The 11,882-nt window shown below is 57.1% G+C and overlaps 2 protein-coding genes and 1 non-coding gene across 3 annotated transcripts; 2 read left to right on the top strand and 1 right to left on the bottom strand.

The window, feature by feature from the left end:
* The first annotated feature begins 12 nt into the window (after positions 1-12).
* Positions 13-135, top strand: SCHCODRAFT_t56. The gene has a single exon. It is a non-coding gene; the product is annotated as a tRNA-Leu (tRNA).
* A 556-nt stretch (positions 136-691) lies between these two features.
* Positions 692-7,011, top strand: SCHCODRAFT_02697635 (uncharacterized protein; the record flags this gene model as incomplete). The annotated part of the gene is made up of 28 exons (XM_003034194.2): positions 692-1,330; positions 1,380-1,429; positions 1,479-1,612; positions 1,661-1,799; positions 1,851-2,684; positions 2,736-3,051; positions 3,124-3,226; positions 3,281-3,376; positions 3,432-3,623; positions 3,679-3,958; positions 4,011-4,117; positions 4,167-4,279; positions 4,329-4,501; positions 4,557-4,574; positions 4,623-4,688; positions 4,743-4,751; positions 4,805-4,890; positions 4,943-5,002; positions 5,053-5,199; positions 5,251-5,466; positions 5,516-5,645; positions 5,697-5,792; positions 5,848-6,099; positions 6,151-6,256; positions 6,305-6,522; positions 6,578-6,680; positions 6,731-6,898; positions 6,952-7,011. 28 exons carry the CDS (start codon positions 692-694, stop codon positions 7,009-7,011), a joined length of 4,911 nt encoding a protein of 1,636 aa, XP_003034240.1.
* A 1,421-nt stretch (positions 7,012-8,432) lies between these two features.
* SCHCODRAFT_02614185 (uncharacterized protein) lies at positions 8,433-11,582 on the bottom strand. The gene is made up of 12 exons (XM_003033634.3): positions 11,341-11,582; positions 11,137-11,290; positions 11,016-11,080; positions 10,872-10,963; positions 10,719-10,821; positions 10,651-10,662; positions 10,502-10,598; positions 10,401-10,449; positions 10,333-10,342; positions 10,156-10,262; positions 9,909-10,096; positions 8,433-9,856 (listed from the first exon to the last, which is right to left on the bottom strand). The coding sequence occupies exons 1-12, from the start codon at positions 11,446-11,448 to the stop codon at positions 9,447-9,449; spliced, it is 1,395 nt and encodes a 464-aa protein (XP_003033680.1). The 5' UTR covers positions 11,449-11,582; the 3' UTR covers positions 8,433-9,446.
* Positions 11,583-11,882: the final 300 nt, after the last annotated feature.

The raw sequence follows: 11,882 nt of genomic DNA, 5'->3' as shown, positions 1-11,882 counted from the left end.
TGGCGACTTCATGGCGAGATGGCCGAGCGGTCTAAGGCGCCAGACTAAGGATCAGTCAGTCCACACTGGCACATCTGCGGGATTCGTACTCGCATCTGGTCTTTCGGGGCGTGGGTTCAAATCCCACTCTCGTCAAACGTTTTGTATCTCGTTCATCTGAGTCTTTGAATGCCTTTCCAGCAGTGAAATAATCAAGGAAATCGGACCAGAAATGCGGAAGATGCAAATCGAACTCAAGACCTGCCTTTTTGGGACTTCCTCCGGACTTTCCCACGATTTTGGGATTTTTGCTGTTCCGTGGAAAGATACGGAGGGTGTTCTCAGGGACATGGGTATCGGAATGTCCATCTATACACCTACGTCAATAGGCCCTTAGAAACATCTGGTTAGTCGTGCTTTGGAGGTGGCCTCGGGCACGTCGGGCATGCTCAGGAAGGATTGAGTAGCGGAACTTCCTAATTAGGCGAGCATTGTCGGAAGAAAGCTTAATTGGACGGAGATCAACACGATCTGCTCCCCGCCCTCATGCACCTTTGGTCTCAACCCTCATCTTGCGAGCTCGTCGTCGAGGACCTCATCGTCGTCGTCGCCCTCCAGCCCGTTCAATTTTCACTGCAAGATAGGCTAGGCCCGATTCGGCCCCGGGCCGTGCGTGTAGCGTCGGTTCAGACGCATCTTGTCGTCCACCACCATGTATAGGGCTGCGGCGCCGAGGGACGCGAACGACCAGCCATATGTCGCCTTCCTCGACGCGTACCCGCACCCGGCCTTCGTCCTCCCCGCGTCCCCCGCGCTCAGCAAGGGCGCGCCCTCCCTCCACCCCGTCTACGCGAATTCCGCCCTTCGCCGCTTCGTTCTGGGAACAGAGTACGCCGCGGACGACGCGCCTGGGCACGCGCTCCTCACCAGCTTCGTCGCCTCGCAGGACGTGCACGCATTCGGACTCTGGCTCATCGGCACCGATCCCAGCACCGATCTCGAGCTCAGACCCAAGTGGTTCCCGACGCATGCGCCGAACGCAAAACTGACGATCACGAAGACGACCCTGGGCACGTACACCGTGTGCACGACCGTCCTGAGGACCACACTGCCCCCGGCTGTGGACGTCTTGACGCCGGGGTGGCGCCGATCGCCAGGACTTATGCCAAATTTCCCAGAGCGCAATCGCTCCCCGCGCGTCGACTGTCAGCTGTTCTCCCCGGGCCGGGACACCAGCATCGCTACGCTCTTGCGGACGTTCGACTGGTCGTCGACGCCCTTGGGCCCTCGCGAGGGATGGCCTCAGTCGCTCATTAGCGCAGTCGGGCTCTGCATGTCGGCCGCATACCCGGTGCGTATTGCGGTGTCTTCGTTCGCGTGCTTCGCTGACCTTCTTGAAGTCGGCAGTGTGGTGGGGACCTGAGAAGGTGATCATTTATAATGAAGCTTAGTGCGTCATCATGACAGGCACACTGCGCGTGGACTTATCCATTCTCCAGCATCGAGACGGCTGGCCCGAAGCATCCACAAATGTTCGGACAGGCGGGGGCGGTAGCTTGGGCAGAACTTTGGGAGAAGATCGGGCCCTTGATGATGGATGTGCATAACGGCAAGACGCTCTGGAAGGAGAATGGTGCGCGAACCTGAACTACGCCAGGAACCTTGATTAACGTCCCCCTAGACTTGCTCTTCTTCGACCGACTTACACCAGCGAAGCTACCTGAGGAGAACTACTATGACTGGAGCTACCGAGCGGTCATTCAGGAGGACGGAAAGGTCGGCGGCCTACTCAATGACGCGTTCGACGCGACGAAGAAAGTGTACGTCTACCCCACACGCGCCATTCTACCCGGCATTGATGATTTGTGCAGTATCAGTGACCGGCGAACGAGCATGCTGCGCGACATGATACGCAGCTCCATCATCGTGACCTCTAAAGCCCAGTTCGCCTCTGTCATCCTTCAGATCCTGTCCAAGCCCGAATACGCCTACGACGCTCCTTTCGCAGGTCTCTACTTATGCTCTGTCACCAAGATGGAATCCTCGGACCAGGTTGCGCCTTCGAGTGCCACCTATACCGCCTCTTCGTCGACAGTCGAGCAGGTCCCGAAGCCGGTCTCGTGCACGATGGAGCTTGCGGGTACCGTCGGCGTTGCCCCAGATCACCCTGCTTTCCCTGAGACCATGGAGATCTCGCTCGACAGTCACACGAGTCCGCAAATGGGCTCCAACTTCACCTCGCAACACACCTCACAGCCGCCCTCGCCTATGTATGACTTTGCGACGACGGCGAACATAATGAACGCGACGATGAACACCTTCGACCCGTTACCACCACTGCAGTCACCATCTTCGACCGTGGGTTCGGCTGACACAGGGCGCTCGGGGCGACGGCGGAGGGTGGACACGCCGTGGCCGTTTGAGGACGCGGCACGGTTGCGAATACCGATCTTGGTCCCGACGTTGGAGGAATCGCTCGTGGAGGGCATTGAGCGTCGCGCGTGGGGTGACCGGCCGAGGCAGGCGATAGTGCTACCGGTGGGGATCGACGCGGACGATACGCCGAGAGCGATGCTGGTCTTGGGCTTGAATACGAGGCGGCCGTACGATGAGAGCTATCAGGAGAGTGTGGAGTTCATGAGGGTGACGTTGGGGTCTGCGCTCCATGCGGTGCTGGCGAGGGAGGAGGACAGTATAAGGGCGCAGTAAGTGTACGACCTGCCCTTCATCGCACAACTCACCGACATTTTCCGCAGACGCCTCGCCGACCTCGATTCCGCTAAGACCGCGTTCTTCAGCAATGTCTCGCACGAGCTGCGTACGCCGCTCACCCTCATTGGCGGCCCCGTCGAGGACGCGGTGGCGACGCTCCCCGACGGTGCGCTGCGCACCTCCCTTCGCATGGCAATGCGGAACGTGCAGCGACTCAGCCGGCTCGTCGACTCGCTCATGGACTTCTCCAAGTTGGCGGCGAAGCGGCTGGAGGGGGCGTTTAGGCCGGTGAAGCTGGGGCCGTTTGTGGCGGATCTGGCGAGCATGTTCAGGGATCCGGTGGAGAGGAGCGGGATGGGGGTGAGTGTCTGCGTGTAGGCAGGGCAGGGCGGCGTGAAGCAAGGTAAAAGGGCTGACGGATGCGCTTTTCAGTATGAGGTAGTGTGCGATCTGGACCCGGAGCAGCCGCTGTGCTATATCGACACCCAGTTCTGGGAGAAGATCGTGTTCAACCTGATAGGGAATGCGTTCAAGTGTGAGCCTTCGGTGCTACTAGCATCGGAAGCTCTTCAACTCACCGCTTCGCCAGACACCATGTCTGGGACTATCACTATCATGGTGTCCTTCGATGATCACGAAGCGACATTCTCTGTACAGGATACGGGAATCGGGATACCTGCGGCTGGTGAGCATTGCCCGTGTGGGAAGAATCTTCACGAGTTACTAACGGGCCTTCGCAGACCTTGACAAGATATTTAATCGTTTTCACCGCGTGGCATGCGTTAGCAGGAGCTACGAGGGGACTGGTATCGGGCTTTCCTTGACGAAGGAGCTGGTACATCTGCATGGCGGCGAGCTGACTGTGACGTCGAACGATAATCCGGATGGCAATCACGGCAGCACCTTCACGGTCACTTTACCGTTAGGGAAGGGTACGTTCTTCGGCTGCGTCCTTGCGGATCACACTCTGAGGGGGTCTTTCTATAGATCATCTCGCGCCTGGTACCGTCCACCTTGAGGACGAGTTTGGGTCCAGCCGCAGGCGGTACGGCCAAGGCATCGTCAACGACGCGATGATGTGGTCGTCGAACGCATTCGGGAACGGGGACATGACACCCGCGTCCGAATCAGGCTCGATTGCGTCGGATGCATCGGGGACGGGGAGCAGTGGCTCGCGACTCGATCCGACGACGATGTTCTTTAAGAAGACAGATATCGTGCTTATTGCGGACGATAATTCGGAGATGAGGCACTATATGAAGACGATGTGAGTGATAGCGTCCCTCTAGAACTCAAAGGGATCTAACGTGTTCCGTCAGTTTGGCTCCGTATGTCACTGTTGTGGAAGCCTGCAATGGTCAGGAGGCGCTCGACTTGGCAATCAAGACGAAGCCGAATGTTGTCTTAAGCGATGTTATGATGCCCAGTGCGTATAGCAACAACCAAGCTCACCTCCCCCGTTGACATGGCCTCAGTCATGGACGGCATGGCTCTCGTCGGCGACATGCAGAATATACCCGAACTGCGATATATCCCGGTCATCCTGGTCACTGCCAAGTCGGGAGATGACTCCAGGGTGGAAGGCTTGGTAAGTCTATCCTCCGCTTACCCCTGCTTTATTTGACAATGTCCACCAGCTATCCGGCGCGGACGACTACCTAGCAAAGCCTTTCCGAAGTGCAGAGTTGGTTGCGCGTGTACATCTGCAGCTGCAGCTTGGAAAGCGGCGCGTCTTTTTGGAGACCCAGTTCATGGATCGGACGAAGGAGCTACAGCAACTGTTGGAACAATCTCCGGTAGCGATCTTCCGGTGTGTGATCATGTTCTTCATATGTCTTGCGAAGCGCTCAAGGTAAAGTCTACAGCACGGATGTGGATGGCAAGTGAGTATGGAGGTCGCAATACTGGGAGCGGGGGCTGAACGAATGTAGGATCGTATACGTAAACCCGCGATGGTTCGAGATGCTGAGTCAACCGCGAGGCGACGTGGACAACTGGTACGATTGTCGTTGCTTACATGTTGAACGCCCTCACTGATATATTGCTTATAGGGAAGCTGCGTGAGTCGTTGGCGCTGCCCTGCAATGAAGCCTTGACCCAATGTTCGCGCTAGCATTCACGAAGAAGACCTCGATAACTTTCGAATATTTTGGTATAGAGAGCAGGATGCGCCGTCCTCTGAGCGTATCATTGAGTTCCGTGAGTGTAGAGTGCTTCGGTTGCCGGGGTACTGTATTGACTGCGACCTTAGGTTGTACAAACGGCAGGTGGTATCAGGGCCAGCTGGCGCCAACGGACGATGGCGGCGCTCGTACGTTATGTTGCGCAAGGCAACTAAATACGCCGCTGATCACTCTGCAGTGGGTACGCTCACAGACATCAGCAATCAGCGAGCATACGAAGCGGCGAAGCTCGAGCATGCGCGAGAACGGGAGGCTGAGGCTAGAAAGAAGGCAGAGGATGCAGAGGAAAGGAGGCAAGAGGCAGACCAACGAAGACGAGCACAAGGTGGGCGAGTGCATCTGCGAATAGCGATGCGTTTGCTCATCATCTATCCAGAGCTTCTCATCGATGTTACGTCGCACGAGTTACGACAACCTGTCTCTGCTATCTTGAACTGCAGTGGCCTGGTCCGGACAGACCTCGTCGCCCTCCTGGATGACATGCAGGGGACGAAGGAAGGCGCAACCCTTACACTATCACCTGAACGGATGCAGTCTATGCACGAGAACATCGACGCCTTGGACGCCATCTACCAATGCGGCCTTGCGCAAGGTGAGCGTGCCGTATAGCGCGGAGGGTCCTCGGGCTGACCCCGTTTCAGAACGAATAGCCAACGACGTTCTATCGCTCTCGCGTATGCAGTTGGACTCGCTCAGCATCCAACCCTCGGACTTTGAGCTCGTCGGCGAGACGGAGCGGATCGTGTCGATCTTCCGAAATGAGGCGAAGATGTAAGTAGTTCTTACCCCACATCCTGCACTCTCAATTGACGGTGGTTGTAGGAAGCAGATCAACCTCTCCGTGCACTTCGGGAAGTCTTTGGCCAACCTCGGTGTCTGCGCCGTACAGTCGGACAAGGCTCGGTATGCTCAGGTTATGTACGCGCGTCTATCGGTGTACCGGAGGCCCGAGCACTAACAGTCTTACTTTCAGCACTAACCTCGTGAGCAATGCAATCAAGTTCACTGACACTTCGACGGACAAGCGGGACATCAAAGTCGAAGTCGAAGTCAGCCTCCACCCTCCAGACGGCGAGGAGAGTGCGATATATCCCAAGGCGGAGACTCCGAACGGCCTGCTGAGTGCGGCGAAGCTGGAGCCGGGAACACCGATATACATCTACGTCTCCGTTACGGATTCGGGGCCAGGCCTGCAGCCGGAGGACCTGACCATCCTATTCAGACGGTGGGCGAAGCCTTTTCGGGGTGACTGCCCTTGTGCTAATCTGGACGCTAGCTTCCAGCAAGGCTCCCTCGCTGCAAAGTCGGACGTCTTCGGCGGCTCGGGCCTCGGCCTCTTCGTCTCGCGGAAACTCTGCAACTTGATGGGTGGCCGGATACAAGTTTGTTGTTTTGTGGAATCAAGGTGTCGGTACTGATGAAAGGGCTAGGTCACCAGCGAGCTCGGGAATGGGGCCGTGTTCAGCTTCTTCATCGAGTCGGTCGTGGCATCGGCACCCTCGACGCCTTCGACGATCAGCGATCGGGCTTTGCCCTCGACGCCGCCGCTCGTATCTTTGAGTGATAATCAGCTTGCGCCGGAGACGGAGAAGCCGACCTTACGGGTGCTCATTACGGAAGACAACCTCATCAACCAGAGAATTCTCAAGTTCGTAATCTTTCCATCTCCCAAGAGTAATGTGGACTGACTCGTGCCATCATAGCCGCCAACTCGTCAAGGCAGGCTGCGAGACGGTTCTTGCCAATAACGGCCTGCAAGCGCTGGATCGCTTGACGTCCGCCGAGAAGCCTTTCGACGCCGTCTTGGTATGCAGGCCTTCTCTCGTTCCTCACCTCAATGCTGACCTACTATGCAGATGGACATCGAGATGCCAGTCATGGACGGCATCGAAGCCGTCCGGCGCATCCGCCAGATGGAGGCGTCCGGCGAGCTGCGCGCACGCAATCGTGTCTACGCGCTCACGGCCAACGCGCGGGAGGGCCAGGTCAAGCTCATAAAGGAGGCGGGTATGGATACGGTCTTGGTGAGCGTTTTTGGACGGCGTACAGCGTACATTCATGCTGATTCCCATCCTAGATAAAGCCCTACCGTATTGAGGAGGTGCTCCAGGTCATACGCGGCCATCATCGATTATGACGAGGATGATGGTGTCTCTCTCCTGCTTTTTTTTCTTTGGGTATTATGGGGGTTATCATGGGTTTTGGACGTCACACTGTTTTCCTTCTGCTGATCTCGTCCGACTTTGAATGTCGCATAGCATAGCATATTCCGCATACTCACCGGCACGCTCTTACAGCCGTTTCATGGCCATGTCCAACGGCTTTCACGACCTTTCTCTCACTTGACTTCCGATGTCGCACACTCGCGACTATATACTGCACACACGGCCGCGCTGTTGTCCCTCTACTCATAGATCTAGTCTCATAGGTTCCGCTTCATATCTTCTTCTATACTCTTCCACACACACCACCTACGCATTTGTATACACGCACCACCACACGCACGTACACATATAGCATACACGCATGTTCTTGTAGCTTTCTGTCTGCACGCATATGTACATTAGGGATAAAATAATGTACTGTACAGCTATCTGTACTTATAGCAGACTGTCTGGCATCTCACTCTGCGCTTGCAAACTCTGCATGCGAACGCCTTCTTTCCAGCCATGCTAGCATAACTTACCCGTGTTTTGAATGAGGATCTGCAATGTCGATGAACCACACGGCTGACATTTCGCCCGACTTACGTGCGTACTATCCGCTTCGAATCCTCAAGTTGGTTCAGATACTCACCTTGAAACTCTGTTTGCCTGAAATCACTACGTTGCAATGATGTAGCAGGTGGCAATGCATACAGGGGGCGAAGCCGGTGTCCGTCCCGCTCCCTTCCCTTTCAGCCAGGTTCCCGGCCCTTCAAGCATCCAGCGCGAACGGTGGGCTATGGCCTCTTGAGTCAGGATTTTCCTTCCGGTGATCTTCGTTCATCCCTACAGCAGGTATGGTACGCAACGTTCGTGCTTGAGCCAGGGCTCGAGGACTCCCCGAGAGAGGGTGTGCGCGCTAGCGGGGAAGATGAACCGTGACAGTCACGTCACGCGAATAGTGCCCCCGTCACATCCGTGAGCTGGTTGTGGCCATAATGAGCGAGAGCAGGGGGTTGAACGCAGCGGCGATCCCGCTGCCCCACGCGCCCTTCGTGTTGCACGCGTGCACGAGGATGCTCCCCGGAGGCGCAGAGAACAGGTCGCCAGTAACGTACACGAGCCCGGACGCGTTTGAAGCGTCGAAGGGAACAGGAGACGACGCGTGTAGCGACATGAGGCAGGGGGAAGGTGGAGGTCAAGATGAGGAAATGCACCTTCCATATCCAGAACAAGGCTTTCCGTTTTGGGCTCAAAGACGGGTCTACCGTCTGACAAGGGTCGTCTCCTCGTGCCGCTGCGACGAGGGCACAGAAGGACCGGACTGAACTGCAACTAATGCGAAGCTCCTATGAACTCGACGTCGGTCGAATCTCTCATCAATTTCACTCGTTCCATGAACTCCACGCTCCCCACGCCAAACTTCGCCCACAAACACGCATAGCATAGCATACGCAGCGAGCAACAGAATATAGTAGCACGTATACCGCATATAAACGGGATATCGCAATAGATGGTAATATAAAGCAGTCCATGGGTCCCAGTACGGTAGAATACTCCCATACACAGAGACACCCACAAAGTATCAGCACTATAGCAAAACATAATGCAAATCTAGTAACATACACAATGAGAATAGGGATAAGGGTAGGTAGGGATAAGGGTAGGTAGGTAGGTAGATAGAGAGCAGGGCCTGCGATGGCGCGTTCGGCGACGGGATCAGTGACGGATCGGATATCCTCCAAGGGACAGGATGGATCAACCACCTCCCAACCGAACAAACACGCCAGGGAGCACAGGCACAGTCCAGCGGCGCAAAGACCGGAAACGTATATAGCAAGCAGCGGCCATACCAACATGGGCTCGCAGGCAGGTGAGAGTGAGTCCTCGTCGAGCAGGTACGAGGGTGAGGCAGCGGTAAAGCCGCCCCGGGAGACTATAGAGGGCTCAGAGACAGTAAGGAGCGCGTGGTATCGTAGTGATATGGTCGATAAATATCTAGGTGTGCGGAACTCTATACACAATGGCGATGTGGCGAGGGAAGACGAGACAAGACACAATAATGGAGGAAAAGGGAAAGAGACGATGATGATGCAAGCGAGGTGTGGACGCAAGCCTAGTGGGTGGTGGGGGTCCGATGACGGCGTCGAAGCCGAGTGATGTGTGGCGGACGATAGAGGACAATGGAGACAGTGACCCAAGACGCGATGATGAGGGGGATAATAACCGGGTGGGGATGAGGGAGATCCTACGGCAAAACAAGCACAGCAAAGCAGACAGCAGGAGGATACATACGGGAGCGTGCAGACGAGGGATGGGAAAGAGGGAAGAGGAAGGCAAGCAGCGGACAGATCATCGACGACCCATCGGCGGGGCGCGCAGACCGCAACCCCCGCCAACGAGCACAGAGACGGCGGACCTCGACCCTTTAGACCATCCCGTGCCCGTACTGCTGCTGCCGCCCGTACCCCTGCTGGCCCTGCTGCTGCCCCGCGCCCGCATACAGCATCGGCGGCACCTCGCCCGCGTACTGCATCTGCTGCTGCCCGCCCATCTGGTACGTCGCCGCGACCTCGTGCCCGTGCGGGTCCTGGCCGTCCTGCGAGTGCAGCCGCGCATGCTTCTCCTTCTCGCCGAGGAGCGGCGACGCCATGGTGTCCTTCACCACGTCCTCGGGCTTCGAGCAGAAGATGAGGCCCTTCCACAGCGCGAGGAGCGTGAGCGAGAAGAGCACGGCCCACGCGATGCACATGACGACGGCCATGAAGAGGTGCACGACGAAGAGGCCCTGGACGTGGAAGATGTCGCCGAGCAGGCGCGTGGTGGAGATCCAGCCGACTGAGGAGGGAAAATCAGCAAGAATACGGACAAGAAGTGGGTATATGCGCACCATTGGGGAAAGTCAGCGCCCAGCAGCCGAGGATCTCATTGAGGTGCTTGTGGAGCTTGAACCAGTACGGCAGGATGCCGAAGAAGAACAGGAACACAGCGAGCCCGTAGAGCAGCAGCCCCGACATCACGCTCGTCGCGTACCAGATCTCACCCGCCATTGGCGAGACGAGATTGTGCGCGTGCAGGCTGTAAAGCGAACGACAATCAGTAACCAATCCAAGCCGACAAAAGACGCTTCCCCATACATATTTTGCGCGTGATCAGCCAGGTTGATCAACGCGAGCGCGGTGAATCCCGGCGGCCCGCATGCGACGAAAGCACCATTGGCTTGGTGACCTTCGAGGAAGCCCGTCTATACAACCGCGGTGATTAGCTCGGATATCAATGCAGCCAATCGTGATTGGCGCCAAGCGGATACTCACGGTCATGACCCTGCAGCATCAAGCGCGTCAGCAACCCGCGTAGCGACTATCGCTGGCTTGGCACGCACCGAATAATGTAGATGCAGATGTAGAAGAATGTCATGAAGAAGCCAAGACCTGCGCAAGTGCGTGAGCGCGGAAGGGGGCACGCGATCGGGGCTGGGCGTACCCTGGAAGAAGTAGCCGACGAGGAGGACGCCGACCGAGGCCGGGTCCGTGGGGTCCATGACATTGAGCACATTGAAGGCGACGACGCCGACAAGCATCTGGGGCCACTATGAGCAGGGGGCACTGCGGTGAAAAAACAGGCGACAATACCATTGGGAAGACCTGGAAGGTTCGAGTCAGACAATGGGCACAACGGTCGACGCGGGGCCTAGACGCACCAAGAAAGCATAGGCAGGCGTGAAATGGGTCAGGTCGTGCGGTTGGTTGTACCAGATCATCAGCATGGGTATGCAAGTGACGAGCGCAAAGGTGACATAGACCCTGTGGGGGAGGTTGGTGAATGTACATGATCGAATAGGAGGGCGACATACCAGAAGAGTGCATATATGAACCCTGGATGGACGTGTCCGGACGGCACTGCATAGTTGATTGTCCCTATGATGATCGTGGCGAAGGAGAGGACCTGGGACGCGTGTGAGGCGCGGACGCGTAGCAGCAGAGCGTGGCGGACGCACCACAAGTGGCACGAATATGCCCTTGACCGGGTCCTTGATTAATCTGAGGGCTTGCCTGGGGTAGACTGAGCGCGTACGCAGTGAGCATGGGTGGCCGGGGCTCAGGGATGTATGGACGCACTGATAGCTTGGATGAGGAGGGTGGTGCAGTTGAGGGTGAAGAGAATGATGTTGAGGAAGAAGAAGACGGTCTCGACAGTTGTGAGCGCGTCCGAGTGCTCCTTGAGGCCGGAGAGCGTGACGTAGACGGCACCAGTGCCCATGCCGATGGGGAACTGTGAGGAGCATGAGGGTGGCTCGGGCAGTAGGGATTCAGTGTGCGCACCGCCTGCCACGACCAGCCGTGTATACGACGGGCCAGGGAGCTGACCGGGGGCTGAGCGCTGTTCGCGCCATAGGTGAGGTTCTCTCGTGATTCGGATGCGCCAGGCATGGCCGTCTAGCAGTACACTCTAGTCGACAACAACGGTCAAATGTGTGGGTTTTACGGAACTAAGGGCGCCGACAGCGGCGGCTCGAAAGAGAAAAGGAGGAGGAGAGGAAGACGGAAAGGGTCTGATCCAGCAAACATCCTTCGGCGACATCGTCCCTGCTTTATATCCCACCGCGAGGCGCTTCTGATTTGGAGCGGCCAAACGAGAACAAACTGCTGCGACCTGGGCAAAGCGCGCTACCGTCGCGCCAAGCCGCGCCGAATCTCGTCCTTGGCGATCGCCGCTTCCCCATTCGGACAGCGCCATTCAGGGAAGCGCGCCCCCTAGACTCGCGTGGCCAGTTCGGTCTCGCAGCTCGCGAACCATTTGTCCTTTCCTGAATCCACATGGCACAATGTGGGGAAAGGACAAATTGGAACGCGAGCTTGCGAGC

The sequence above is a fragment of the Schizophyllum commune genome (genome assembly GCF_000143185.2).
Source record: "Schizophyllum commune H4-8 unplaced genomic scaffold SCHCOscaffold_3, whole genome shotgun sequence".
In the NCBI taxonomy this organism is placed as follows: Eukaryota; Fungi; Basidiomycota; class Agaricomycetes; order Agaricales; family Schizophyllaceae; genus Schizophyllum; species Schizophyllum commune.
The sequence above is the reverse complement of the archived record's forward strand: the minus strand, read 5'-3'. Positions and strand labels throughout refer to the sequence as shown.